General features: G+C 35.0%; 1 protein-coding gene across 1 annotated transcript in view; it reads right to left on the bottom strand.

Annotated features, from left to right (window-relative positions):
- LOC117792874 overlaps positions 1–14,618 on the bottom strand; it is a 56,674-nt gene extending 42,056 nt beyond the window's left edge. The window contains exon 1 of the mRNA XM_034633180.1: positions 14,271–14,618. Within this exon, the coding sequence (XP_034489071.1) occupies positions 14,271–14,618 (348 nt within the window). The remainder of the gene's footprint in view (positions 1–14,270) is intronic.
- Positions 14,619–14,932: the final 314 nt, after the last annotated feature.

Genomic DNA, 14,932 nt, shown 5'->3' with positions numbered 1-14,932 from the left:
AATGCAGAAAGGGTTCTAAGGAACTTTAAAAAAATCTAAATAAATATGTAAAAAAAAAATTTATAGAGCTATAAAACGATAATATAATGGGTATTTCTTATAAACATTATAAGTGGATATTTCTTTGCAATCAATCATTTAAATCGTTTTAATAGTAATAGCTGTAGGCATCGGGAGACTTTACTAGAATGTATAGCCAACAATTCAACAAGTCGCACACAAGCTTGGCACAATCGATAAACATTCCTGAAGTTACCCTGAAGCCACATTTCGATAAGTGGACGACCTTTAAAAGCCATTTTGCCAAGATGCACTGATGCCCCATAAAGTTGCAACCCTTTGCTGGGAAAATAAGTAAGAGGATTCCATTCCCACAAACAGAAGCAGAGTCCATCATCAGCTCTTTAAATATGCCAAACTGCAGTCAAAGGGGCACGTTGCAAGTTGTTGATGTTTGTTTGTTGACCCTCTTATTTCGGTCCTTCTGTTGACGCATTCCGACTCACTTTGGTTGCATGCATACAAGAGATTTATTTAACTTTTACTTGGGTTTCTATTTTGCAGTTATCAAGCGATGCAAACCGGTTGCAACCGCAGCTGGAAAAGGTGTTTATAATAATATTGTTTGGTTTGGCACAGCTAAAGTTTAAAGGCAGACATGTGTGTGGACTTTTACTTTTAACAATTTAACTACGCAGCTATTTGTCTCGCTCCTTGTCTATATTGCGGTTGCAATTTCATGATGCCAGACAGAAAGGTAGAATGTTGTCGACAATGTCTCGACCAAGATTTTTTCCTTTGTTTCATTTTATTTTTGGCAACTATGCTTTTGATGGCTTGATAAACTTTCTCTGCGCATAACTTTAAGTATGAAATAAAAGCAGATCAACTTTTTGCCAACTTCTTGTTGGCTTGGTTTTGTTTCAACTTCTTGAGTAGATGCTGCACCTTTTGCCGAGTTCAGTTTTTGTTTTTAGTGTTTTTTTTTTATGTTATAAATATAAGATTTGCCCTAGCACGAAATGTGCTCGATTGCAAATGAAGCTAGCAAGTTGAGTGATTGAGCTAATTTTACTTTGGTCAGCATGCAGTGGAAAAACTGAAACAGAAACTGAAACTTAGAAACAATTGCAGAGAAAACGTGTCTCAGCAATCATTGGGGCATCAAACTGGCTGACTTTGCCAAGCCCCAACAAAGCCAAGTCAATGGAACCCATTGCAAGGCCCAAAAAGGGCAACATGCAGGCCTGGCCAACAAGCAACCAGTCAACAATAAAAAACAACAACGACAACGACAAACGAGAAACAATGCAATAAAAGGCACGAGAAGTGGCATTATTATTGTCGTTTTTATTGTTGTTGTTGTTGTTGTTGTTGTCTGTCAAGGCAAGAAATGGAAAAACGCATGGGAAATGGACTGAGGAAATGCCTACCATCCGCATATGCTTGACACGGAAAATGCAATGACGTTGAATACTAATGCCTTGAACCAAAGAAGAAGAAACAAAATAAATGTTAATAAAATAAAGGAAGCATAAATATATAAATGAAAAGAAACAAAATCTTTAATACCCTTAAACTGCAATCCAAAATTAAAAATCTAGCTCTTAATATCTTTGAGCAGAAAAAAAATTTCTTTTTAATTCTTTTTAATTTAATAACAATATGCGGAAAAGATGGTAACGACTCAATTTAATTTAAAAATTTACTGTAGCCTAAAATATTTGATTTAACTAAAAAAAAATATTATATTATAAAACGCGGAATATCAAAATATTTGCGAATTTCAAAAATTCTCTAAATTCATCATAGATCGCCCTCTATTTAAGTTTTTATTTTTTTTTTTTTTTAGAGGTAAGTAAAACCTAACAGACAATTATCAATATATGAAATATTCTCTGTAAAAAGTGGAAGCTCGATATTGATTTTAGACTCATGGTTTCTTAGGCAATTCTTCTTAGAATTCATCGTAGATTACGAATTTCATAACCGCTTTGCGCTTTTTTTTTACTCCATACAAATTTACCCACTCTAATATATATTTTAGAATACATACACTTGCACAAACTTTTTATATCTTCAACTAGGGTATACAAATTATACTTTCTCAGTTGCCTTTCTCAAGATCAACCCACACACTCACATTGACTGTATGCATAACCCATATAAAGTCAGGCTGCCAATGCTCAACTCAAGTCAATTCAAGTTAATTTTAAGTGCCTCATTTTGAGATACTTGTGTGGGCGCCGCGTGAAAATTGCGTGCAATTATCAAAAGATGAAATCAGACGCCAACAGTCAGCGGGGCCAAAAGCCAACTACCAACTGCATACGGCCAACTGCAGCTACCGTAGAAAAAACTGAGGTAAACTCAACTCAACTCTTCTACCTCCCTTATGCCTCTAAATTGGCCAGAAGTTGTTATTGTTTGCGTTTGTTGACGTCGGACAGCTTGAAAGGCAGCAAACCAGTTTGGTAATGGCTATAAATAAAGTTTAGCTGCTACAAAAATAAAAATAAAAGTCTTATGACTATCAAATACGCTTTAAAGGATGACAGAACTGTCTAAGAATGTTTGCATTTCTAGTAAATAAAAAAATCCAATTTAAACTGAAGTAAACTTCGCTTTGAATCAAGCATTAATCACAAAAGTAGACACAACCAACAATTCAGATACTCATCATATTATAGAGTATGTGTAAGAGTATTTGTGTCGTTATTAAGTTGCAATCGAGCTTTATGTTTATGGCTTGAGTCGGCAAATTGGTCTTTAATTATTATGCATTCGTATCGAATTGATATTCAACTTCCATTCTAGATATAAACCTCAATTCAATTGTTAGTTTTTGTTGTTGACTTACGAGACACACACTGAGAGCTAAAAAATATTGAACTGTTGGCAGTTTAATAGTCCAAAAGACAACAACAAATTGAATCATGTTGAGTTGACAACAGCTGATGCCACCAACAACAACGAACAACAAATAGCAATAACATCAAACAATAATAACAACAACTTACTTAAATGAAATTTTGGACCGAAATCTGTTACAATTTTTTGCGGCATGTGCAAAATAATAAGAAAAACAAAAAAAGAACAATCCAAACAATATTCACAATTCCTAAAACGACTCCAGCTGTGTTTCCGTTGACCGCCTTCTGAATCATCAATTCCCCGCTGTTCCCCTCTCCACAAACCTCCCTGCCAATTTTCTAGCCAAATAAATAAAACAAAAATCAACGACTGATTAAAATCAGCCTCGTTTTCTCGCCGAGCTTGTTTACAGATTTTTTCCGTCACATTCTCAACTGAGTTTCCCAACGCTTTTGGCCATTGAATTTGTCAGATAACACAAAAAGTTAAAAAAAAAAAACAAAAAACAAAATAGCGTTTCCATCTAATGACGGGCTATTGACGGCGACATCAACAGTTGGGGCCACGTTTTGTTTGCTTGCCGCTCAATTGCGATTTTTAATACGATTTGACCAATTTGGGTTTTTGTCTAAGTCTAAGCTAGCGCGTTAATTTGTCTATAATTACAGCTGCATGTGTACGAGATAATGACACGATCAAACAGATTCAGAAACAGATACTGCGGACAATATTAATGAAATGCGGCTATTGTTTTTCACTAACTAATAGAAACTTGGGGTAGTTTAACAGATTTATTTGTTGTTTTCATTGTGAACCATTAACAAGTCAAAACTAAAAAGAAAAATAAAAAACCGTCTAAAATAAATTACACTACTTTTATTTGGCTTAATAAAAATTTGTCAAATTTTTTTTTGTGATTTTTTTTTAAAGTCAATATAGTAACATATTTTCAAAAAATTTTTTTTTATTTTGAGTATTAATTAAAAATAAAAATGAGACATTTTAATCTACAAGCCAAAAAAATTCCAAATGGATTTTCTTTAAAAAATGTTAGGGTAATGAAAGTTTATGAAAAATCATTAACTCTCGTGCAACTAAGCACATTACACATCAAGTTTTGTATAATTTGTACGATTATCTGATAAAATCAAAAATCAAATCAGTTTTTATGTGTTGTTTTACACTAAATTTAACACAAAACTTTTAACATTTTCCATAAATTTTATTTTTATTTTTTTTTAATATTATGCGCATTGAAATAGTTTAATTATGGAGCTAAAATTTCACTTTTATATTTTTAATGCGCAGAATTCAATTTCTGGTTGTGTGGCAATAACAGAAAGTAAACAAACAGTGAATAATACCATAATGAAATAATAATAACTAATTGTCTTATAATCGTTTCATAATTTTATTGTTAATCAAATACTTATTCACTGTGCAGTTTTTCGGCAGCTAATGGGCAAAAAATGAAGCCAACGTTTTGTAATCAGCATAAAAGGAAATTCGTTTAATTTTTTTTTGTTGTTATTCGCATTTAATGTTGACAGTTGGAAACGCGAGAAGAAAAATTTATGGGCCACCCACCAGTTGGCACGTGAAGAAGAAGACAAGTTAATGTTGTTGAGAGACGTGCTCATCATTATCATTAACACTTCCTACACTGTCCATCTCCATCACTAATGTCGTTTAACGCTAACGACAACTTCATTAGTTGGTTGGACTTTTGCTTTATTACCTTTCACACTCGCTTTGAAGCTTTCATCAGTCATGAGTACTCGTATCTCAACTCAACTCATCTCGGGGAGTGACTTTTTGATGTCTGTCTCGTTAAACTACAGTTAACCTAATTTGCATTTGGCTTGATTAGAGTTTTGCGAGCATTCTGCTTTATCGCTTGCCACACATCTGGCAAAAAGTTCAACCCAACCAGAAGTATCTTTGACCAATGCTTTATATTCATTTGTGGCAGCTGCTTTCTTTGGTTTTGATTAAAATGCAAATAAAGCAGCTAGCACAAAATGTAAAAAGTAAATAATATTGTTATTAAACTCAATAACTGTCACTATGCTATGCATTAATTATAATATATTACGCATACGCACATTTGGCCGGAAATACGCAAAACGAACTTGAGACACTCGAAGATTTACTTAACGGAAATTTGAAAAACAACAACCAGTTAGCCAGAGTAAAAGCAAATAAATCAGAACTTTGGGAAAATCTGGTGAAATGATAATGATAAATGTGAAAGCCAAACATAAAAAGGCAGTAGGTGGCGTGGAGACTGGGCGTGGTTCATTCCTCACGTCCAGCTACATGAATATTTATTAATGATTAATGTACTCAACGTCCAATCAGAAAACTTTACTGCGAATTTAAAGCAACAGCTTCTGTGGCTTATGGTTTATTCCAAACTACCAAAGACGACACGCTAGCTACGTGTCTTCAAATTCTTCAAGTGCTATTAAAGAAAATAGACTATGACTTATCTCACTGTATATACATAGATACATTGTCATGACATAATGTTCAAATATTTAAATCTTATGCCCATAAATATTCAAGTATACAAACTGTGTGCACCTGATAAGTTAACTCTTGGTCTTATCTATAAAACGCATGGCTGCTATGAAATTGAACAAGATATGTGAACTGGTGACACTGGCTTAAAGTCACCCCAAGGAAATTTGTTTCATCAAGTAGAGCAAAGTAAGTTCAACATAAACTGAAACTTTAGTGAAGTTTCTGTCTACATTTCATTAAAATTGCCAACTAGTTTATTATGAAATATACCTTAGGTAGTAGTTTAGATAAAAGAATTGCTGGCTGTAAGCAGATTTATTAGCAAAATATTCTGAGAATTTCCAAAAAATCTTTGAGATGCATTTTCTCGCCGCTGTCATAAGCTTTCAGTTTACTGTGCAAGTGTAGTTTTCAGCTGGTGTCATTGGACTTTAAGTATGTTAAAAGTACATGGAAAAAGTACTGCCTTGTCGGCGCTGTTGTTTTGCCTTGCTTTGAGTCAAGGTCCAGAGTTGCGATTGTGCAACAACATGCTAATTAAATTTGAGCCTCATAATGTGAATCGCAGAAATATATATACAAGTAAGCACATTTGTATCTACAGTACTGTGAACTACTTATTTTTCCAAGATAGCTGAACAACATTGACAACAATTGTAGGAAAGTCAGAAATACTCGTATATTGGCCCAAATGAACCGCCTACAATTTCACACCTACAAGATACTTTACTGAACAGAAACAGTTGTTATTGTTGCTGTCGTAGTTGTGGTTTTTCTGACGCACCGTTCCATTACTCATAGTAGCCATTTACTGCGCCCATTACTGGGAATACTCGTAACAATCTCAATCTCAATCGGCAAACTGCAAATTCATTCAAGTTGATGGCGAACTGAGAGAGTATCAAATGTGATTTCTGCATATGCGGCTATAACGATTGCAATTTGGCAATGAAAGGTTTTTCAGGTAACAAGACAAACACAAATATTTGAGACGTGCGACGACGTGCGGCATAAGAATTAAGCTGAACTTATGGCATGCCAAGTTCGACAAGAAAAAGCAAACACAGACGCAAACAACAACATCACCATCCAAAAGTATATAATACCTATACATATGCATACATGCATGAAAAAAAGAAAGAAGCTTTTGTTGAGAATGTCCGACTAGGAAATACCCTACGCCCACTCATCATAACATCAAAATATTATATATAAAATACATTTTATATGTTAAATATCATTCGAGTTTTTTATTTGATCGTAAGTGTTAAAACTCACGGCTATAACTCTAAAGATGCGATTGTTCTTCGTTACTTTGATTTAGGGTTCCAATATACAAAATTTGAAAATAAAAAGATCCTGCACATCTAAGGAGCTTACATCTCAGAGATCTGTTAGCTCATATGGAATTTTTATACTCTATACTTGCCTTCTTCTATCTGTTACATACACTAGCAATAACATATTTTAGCCTCGACACAGGGTATCCAAAAACAAGAGGTATTCTGAGAAGGTTCTGCGTGTCGAGTGGAGTTGAGTGGAGTGGGTGCATTCGTGAATGCGTGTGCTGTGTGTGTAATGCGCTTTTAACGAGCAAACAGCAAAAGATACAAATATATAGATACAATACAGATACAACCAACAGATACAGATACAGGAGATTCAGATGCAAAAGCCAATGTCGCGCCTTTGTTTGCAACTGAAAATTTTCCGCACTCCCTCCCCTGTTGGCTTAATTAAATTTACAGCAGAACCGTTAAAAGAACCCGGCAGCGAAATTCCTTATCCATACTCCGTTCTGCACATGCGAATACGTAGTTCGCCATGTGTATGTGTGGCAAATAAGCTGAAAACTATTATAATTGCGCAATTGTGCACGTAAAGCAGTCGCAACTGTTGTTCTTGTTGTTATAATACTATGCCTTCTTTTAGTTGTATAAATTTACCTTTTGGTTTTGAGATACTTTTTGTATCGCAGCGGTTGGCTTTGAGCGTCGTGTAGCTATCGTTGTGAATTTATAATAATTTGATTATTATTATTATAATTATTATTATTTTTGGAAAACTTTTACATATAACTATATGTATTTGTCGGTAAGAACTTTTATCTTTTGCTTTGCACTTGTTGAAATTGCTTCTTGCTTTTTGCTTTTCTTTATAAAATTTCCAATTCGTTTTGTTTGTGTTCGTTGCTTAGAGGTTAATATCGCGTCGCTGTCTGCTGTCGCTTTGCATGCCTTAGATTACGCGGCGCGTCGCGTTGTCTTCAGTGTGGTATCTGTCAGATACTTCTTTGAGGTGTCTGCTCGCACATTTAATATCAGTCGGGAACGAGAAGACGACGACAAAAATACAATACAATTTCTTGCGGGCCACAGGTAGAAATACACAAAATCTTAAACCGGCAATCTCATCGCACACACACACAGGCACACTCTCAAAATCGCACACACAGATACACCGAAAGCGACAGACTGCGAAGTGACGTCCGCTTAACTCGAGACGCGTTCGTTGACTGAGCTCGGAGTCAATCGTTGAGATTTAACGGCGCCACTCGATTGAAACAGCAGTCGATTGAAAGCAACAGGTTGAAAGTCAACCAGCATTGAGAGAGTACGATCACTGCTCTCTCAACGTGTCTCTTTTCCTCTCTTTCATATTCCCTCTGAGTGTCTTGTAGCCCGCTTTGAATTCGCTCAGCTGCTTCTGCAACCTGTTACCTGTTACCTGAGGCGCCCTTCTCACATTATCATTAAACAGAACGCGAACGATGAACGCGACGTCGCCTGTTGCTATCATTTTAATTATGCACCTATGAGAAAGTCGAGTCGCATTGTTGTTAATATTCTTAATTTTCTTCTTCTTCGTGTTGTCGTCTCTGGCTCGCCAGTGTAAAGTTCTTTTCATAAGAAATGCAAAAAAAAATAAATAGATTTCCCAAAGTGAATTCTTCAGCCCATTTTTTATACACTACAGTTGTCAGAGGTGTATGATGAAGTGATTGTTTTCAGCGACTAAAATGTAAGAATCTCTCAATTCAACACCTACTTAAGTTAATAAAGATTTTGTTTCATTTATTATCTGAGAACAAATTTTCTTATCTGGAACTACTAAAATTACTAATTCTAGACATTATATTATCATATTGTTTTCGTGTTGACGCAGTGCCTTGATAGGAAAAACACACAAAAATATCTAAGATGCTTTAAATTCAAAAATCTTTAAATCAAATATGTGCACAAACAAGATATTTTATGATAATTTTGTAAAATTGGTTTATACACTTAGAATTGAAAATAAGATTAAATATATATATTCTAGTTTAAACTAACAGTTAAGCTCATATTTATTAAAAAAATAAAAAAAAAAATAAAACAAATTTTATAAGTTTGTACACCAAAAATGGAATTGAACTTCTCTTGCATGTCTATACTTGACAGAATAAAAAAAAATCTCTTACAAACTGATTAAAATAATTTGGAGTTTCGTGGTGATAAAAACTAAACACAAATATTACAAATATTGTAATCTTGCAAGCAAAAAAATATTTTAGTTTTGTAAAGAATATAATATTTAAATTTTTTAAAAGAAAAATGCAGTGTATTTAAAAAATCCGGTGATCTTTTTGCTGATTCTGATACTGAATAGCGTGCGAATTTTCACAGAGTTATCTCTGGTTTTTGGTAATTTAAGTGTGATTAGTAAATGTCATATGATGTGGCGCAGCGTCAGCAAATAACATAATTGCTTAACATCATTTGAAAAGCGCATTAAATAATTGGTCAGATTCCAGCCCACGTGTGGCAATAAAAATGCGGTATGAACTCGTGAATTTCAGTATGCTCACTTGGCTTTGGGCTAATCAATTGTGTGGGGTTTGAGTTGAGTGTGTGTTTGTGTGTGTGTCCGTGTTTTTGTGTTGAATATAAAATTTGTAGTGGCTGGCGGCAAGAATCGTGTATGCGGCATGTGTGAAATTAATTAACAGCAGTTATAAAATTTAAAATGTAAGCATTAAAAATACTGTTGCAGGCTTTTAGGCATTTTTAATTTTTTTTGCCTCTAGCAAAAACCAAAAGGACACCTAAAAAGAAAATTAAAGCAAATAGTGCGGCATGTGGAGGATCTTGTGAGTGAGCAGCGCATAGTCAGCTTATGAGTTTGGCGTGGGATTTAAGCGACCAATTAAGCTGGATGATGGCCAAAAACTCTGAAAAGTAACAACATTGCGAGGCGTTTTTAAGACCCGGCTTAAATAACAGCTGACTGCACAAAAGTCTGATGAACCTAACTAAAATCTGCAGGCAGGGAGTTTGGGGGGATGCTCTGGTCGACCGTTGAGCAGCGTAGCCTAGCAGCCAAATTGTAATTAAAAGTAATCAAAAGCATTAGCAAGTGAAATTTGCAAAGCAGAAAAGCAAAAGCCGCAGTCGACAAAAGCAAACGCAAACAAGAAAAAAAAAAACACTAACTAAATGGAACCTTCACCTTGTTGTTGTTGTTGTTGTTTTTATGTTGGTGGCAAGTATCTGTGCAGTTAAAACATAGTAGCACATCATCAAACGGCAGACAGAGTTGCAGGAATGAAGATGAAGATGATAGACTCAGAGACTTAATGAAGTTCTTTCGCATAAAGTAAGACAAACGGAAGAAAAGACGAACGTGGCACGCCATTAAATTTAATTTAGTCAAGAGCTTTGATAAATACCAGACAGATGGGGATGACGGGAAGAGATGGGGAGCGACAAGGTTATCATAGGTACGCAATGAATTTGCAGCCGGAAATGAGTTAAGTTTGTTACAAGCTCATTACGAGTTGGTAGACGGCACAAAAAGTCACTTGCATTTCAAGTTTGTAAGCTGCAAGCGCGCTATCTGTGCCCAGTTGCATGCAACAGCTGGTGGCAAGCACAAACCAAAATATGATTGAGATTCTCTTGCCTTTGCCATCTCAACTTAACTTCAAGGGCACACAGACAGACAGACAGACAGACAGACAGACAGACAGACAGACAGACAGAATAACAGGCAGGCAGATAGACAGCCGTCAGGTAGCAAAGATTTGGACTTGAATGGCAACGTGCCGCACAGGGGATACAACAATGTTCGTTACGTTATGTCTGCCACATGCTGCAGATTATCACGTTAATTGCGTTGCCTGGTTACGTGGGGCATTTAATAAAGTGTCGCGTGTGCGATGTCATCTCATTGAGAAGACCCCTTAGCCTGAATTACTGCATCTCTAATTTGGCAGCCTAACTTAAAGCACTGGAAGGTTGAGCTTTTCTATATTTATTTGTTTGTATCTTACGTTATTTGGGAAAATGTATTTTTAATACCAGTTTGTTTTAAAGCCATTAAAATATCACCAAATAAAAAATATTTTTTATGTCAACAAAACAATATGTAACTAAGTCTACAAAATACTTTTTTTTAACAACTTTTAATAGTCGACTAATAATAGCTGCTGACTAAGAAAAATTAAGTTCAATACTAATCTTTAATATCGTAAATTATGAGTAACTAAGTAAATTATTCAACAAATCAAAAAATAACATTTATTACCAATCAAAATATTTTCAGCTCTTTAAACAAAATTTTTATCATTTATTTCCAGAGATAAATAGCACGATATTTTATGTGTTTGCATAAAAAAGAAGGAATGCATTTACATTTTATCAACCATAGTCAACAGTAGAATTTAATAATGTATAAAGCTAGCTTTCTGGCTTATTTAATAAATCGTTATATTTACAATAGTTTTACCCTCTTCCTAAATTTTTTTGTATGTTCATTACAAATTGAAATACTGCATTCTCGAGTTAAAAAAGCCACGATTCTGTGGATTTTTACGAACTTATGACCTCACTTTTTCATTTGTTACTTCGAGTTCAACATATGTCCTCACATCGGTCATAGAAACGTCCTTCAATTCCATCCTATTTATATTGCTTTTTACACACTATAAATTTAACTGCTGCCTGCTCGAGTTGAAGTTCTTATCGCTGGGAGAAAATCAGGACGCGAATAACACAGCTTGCTTACAAGTCGAAAGGACATAAACTGGCTGCAAAATTAATTACTTTTACTTAACGACAGCTTTATGTTAATGGCGAGAATCGCAATGATTGAGACGATAATGAAATGGCAAAGTATTTTAATGATTCCGCTAGCAACTTTGGCAACAGACATACGAAGTATGAGATTGAAACTAGGCAGAGGCAGCATCATCAACAACAATCAACATTTTCATCGCGTTTTCATCAATCATTTTATTTTATATGTCTGTGGGCGGGCGTCATTATTGCCGCTTAACTCAATATACTGTCAATATATATTTATAATCACACTTTTTTTCTACTTTTGCCCCAGTGGGCAGTGAAAGCATTTTAGGGGGGGAGGAGTTGGGGGTCAGAAGGTGACGCTGGCAAGGACGTTGTCGTTATGGCTACATGTGACCCAACGGCGACAACGCTGATGAAGGCAATCATTTCCTGCCCACACTTTGGCACCTCTCACAGCTGGTCACCATCTCCAGTGGTGCTTTTCAATATCGTCATTTCCGGCACACAACATGATTAAGCAATCAAAATCAGTGCCGAGAGTCGCCCAAAAGGCGGCCACATTTTAACTAAGTAAATCAGGAAAGGAAAGGATTTATGTCCACATTATTTCAACTGAGAGCTATGTAATCGAAATCTTTATGAGTTGGCACTAAAAACCGGGGCGAACTTTCTGCCACGCAAGGCATTAACTTGCATTAAATGTTTGTATTGTATTTCCACCATCTCAACACAATGTAAGTGGAAATGTCAATATAAACTCCAAACACAATTCTCTTTAATGGTCGAAAACATTTTAAGTGAATTTTAAATGAGTATTAGCAATAAGTTGCTATAGCTAGCAATAAATTATTGTGTAACAGCAATAAAAGGACATCAATACAAATAAGTATAGTCATTATTTAATTTCTTATTGTAAAGCAATTAACTTATACTCACAAGACTCATTATAAAGACTTTAAAATCTATGAAAGAATTCAACTTTAATTAACTTAATTTTATATTTTCAATCAAGGAATTAGTCAAATGACTTTTGACTTTATTTTAAGCACAGATCTTTGTAATTTGTTTGAGTCTAAAATATTAAAACTTAACTAATTAAATAAAATATATGTAACTTTTTCCACAGAGGGAGTTCGATTTTACAATTATTCAACTGTTTTCACGATTATTATTAAGTTCTTATAATGCCTATCGTTAGCACCATAAAAACCCCTACCAAAACGACTAAATGTACTAATTCTTTAACTAATTAACCAGCACATTAATGTAACAAACCGTGTTATTAGCTTGCTATTTCGACACTGACAGAAATCAAAGACAATTTCGTGGTTCTGTAACCCAAATCAATAACGCATTATGATTTATCGATTGACCGCATGTAAGTACAGTAATCACTTACAAAATCTAAACCGAAAGTTCAGTTAAGTCATTCAACCCTACAATATCTTGATGACCGATACTAAAAGCGAAAACACATTAAACTATAATTGTCACGCAAAGAGAAAGTATGTATAGTAAAAAGACAATAAAATTGATTTTGATTTTTTTGATATTCTGCCTAAAACAAAATTGCAGCATTAAATTCTTGTGCTATTGCCTGTAAATTTCTACAGAAAAAAAATAGAAAATGGCGAGTCATAAGCAGGTCTGAGGAAAGAAAGAGAGGAAAACTAAGTCGCAAGTGACATAAGTATATATGGAATAAAAGCGAAGTGAAAACAGTTTTTGTTCGCGCATAACAATTTAAGCACTGCCTGGAATAGGGATTGGAATTGAGATTGGAATTGAAACTTAGACTGAGTTGACTCTGTGTGCCATGTGCGTGATTTGTCGCCCAAATGCCACAAGCACTCTGCTGTTCACCTGAATCTATCCACGTATTTGCCAGGTCGCGAATTTCTGGTCATAAATTGCGGTTTCACGAAATGTACAAAACGTGCATGAGGTGGACGCGACCTTAGAAATTTTCATATCTATAAAAAAACAACATGTGCTAAGTTTATATCCATCCGCATTTTCAATTTCAAACTGTTCTGTTTAAAAAAATAACACAATTTTGTGCTAAAAATTCAAATAAATAAAATTGCTAATAAAATCAATCTTTTTTCCCTTTCCTTTATTACAACTTTTTTCCACAAAACAACTTTTATTTTACATATCATTAGAACGAAAAGTCCTAATAACTGAAAATAATTATAAATTTTCTTGGAATATAATACTCAAATTATCATAAAAAATACTTTAAAAAAAGATTATTATTTTCGATTTTAAAGCTAAACAAATTTTAAACTAATGCTCTCAACAAAAAAGTGTATATACGTTTTAATTAGTTAGCTTTGTGACAACAACTTATGGTAAAACAGCTTTGGCAACAATATAAAAGATGAAAAAATAACATTTTTTTTAATTTCTAACAAAAAAAGTTCTTAACGCAGTTTTCCGTTAATTAAATATTTTGGTATCATATAAAAAAGCAAGTATTAAATAATTGTAACAGGAATACCTTTTTTTGTGCAGAAGTTCACAATAGAAAAGTTTGACTGTATATAAAGTTTTTGGCTCGGATATAACGAGATTTTTAGTAGAGTTCAGTTGAAGGAGAACTTAAAGTATAAATTTGCAGATAAGCAAAGTGAGTAGTGTTTAATGTGAAAAGAAGCTAATTTTAAAACAACTTAAAATGCTTCTTCTCATCAAAATACAGAGAATTTTAATTAAAGACTATTTATTTCTTTGTCTATTTATTTGTTGATAATCTTAGGAGAAGGATACTCACATTATTCTGGTTGCATCTCGCTGACGCACAGACTCATCCCGGTTGAGCACCTCAATTATCATTTTTCGTTCATTCTCCGACAAATTCTCGAGCACCTGTGATGTGGCGACCGCCAGTTCGGGACCAAGAACATCGATAGTTTCTCCGGGTATACTCTCGGTTGCCGCATCGCTGGTGGCTATGCTAACGCCGGTGGAAATGGAGCCAAGGTTATAGCCAGTAACTCCGCCACTTGTCATGCTTCCCATGCTGCCCATGCTCAAGTTCATGCCCATTTGAAGGTTGCTTGCAGCTGTTGTGCCAACCAAACCGGATGATGCACCTTGTGAGCCTGTGCTGCCGTTAGCTGTTGCACTATTGTTGCTATATTGCATCATGTTGTTGCTGTTCGGTTCTCCTCCTCCTCCTCCTCCTCCTCCTCCCACACGATGCTTGTTGTTGGCGTTTTGCGTGGGCGTCGGCGTGGGCGGTAGGCGTGCACTGCGTCCACTTGACATACTACACGAGTTCACGGAGAATTCCTTTCCTGTGCGTAGTTTACAACTGCCCACCACTCTCTCTCTCTCTCCTCCTCTCTCTTTTTCTGTGCTTTTTTCAGCTCAGCTGCCAAATGCAAGTTCACAATATGCAAACGATTTCATACAGTCCAATGGTTTGATTCGGTTACTTCCTTTTACTTGTATAACTATTC

This window comes from Drosophila innubila (genome assembly GCF_004354385.1).
Source record: "Drosophila innubila isolate TH190305 chromosome 3R unlocalized genomic scaffold, UK_Dinn_1.0 2_E_3R, whole genome shotgun sequence".
NCBI lineage: Eukaryota > Metazoa > Arthropoda > Insecta > Diptera > Drosophilidae > Drosophila > Drosophila innubila.
This window is presented reverse-complemented; position numbering and strand designations above follow the sequence as displayed.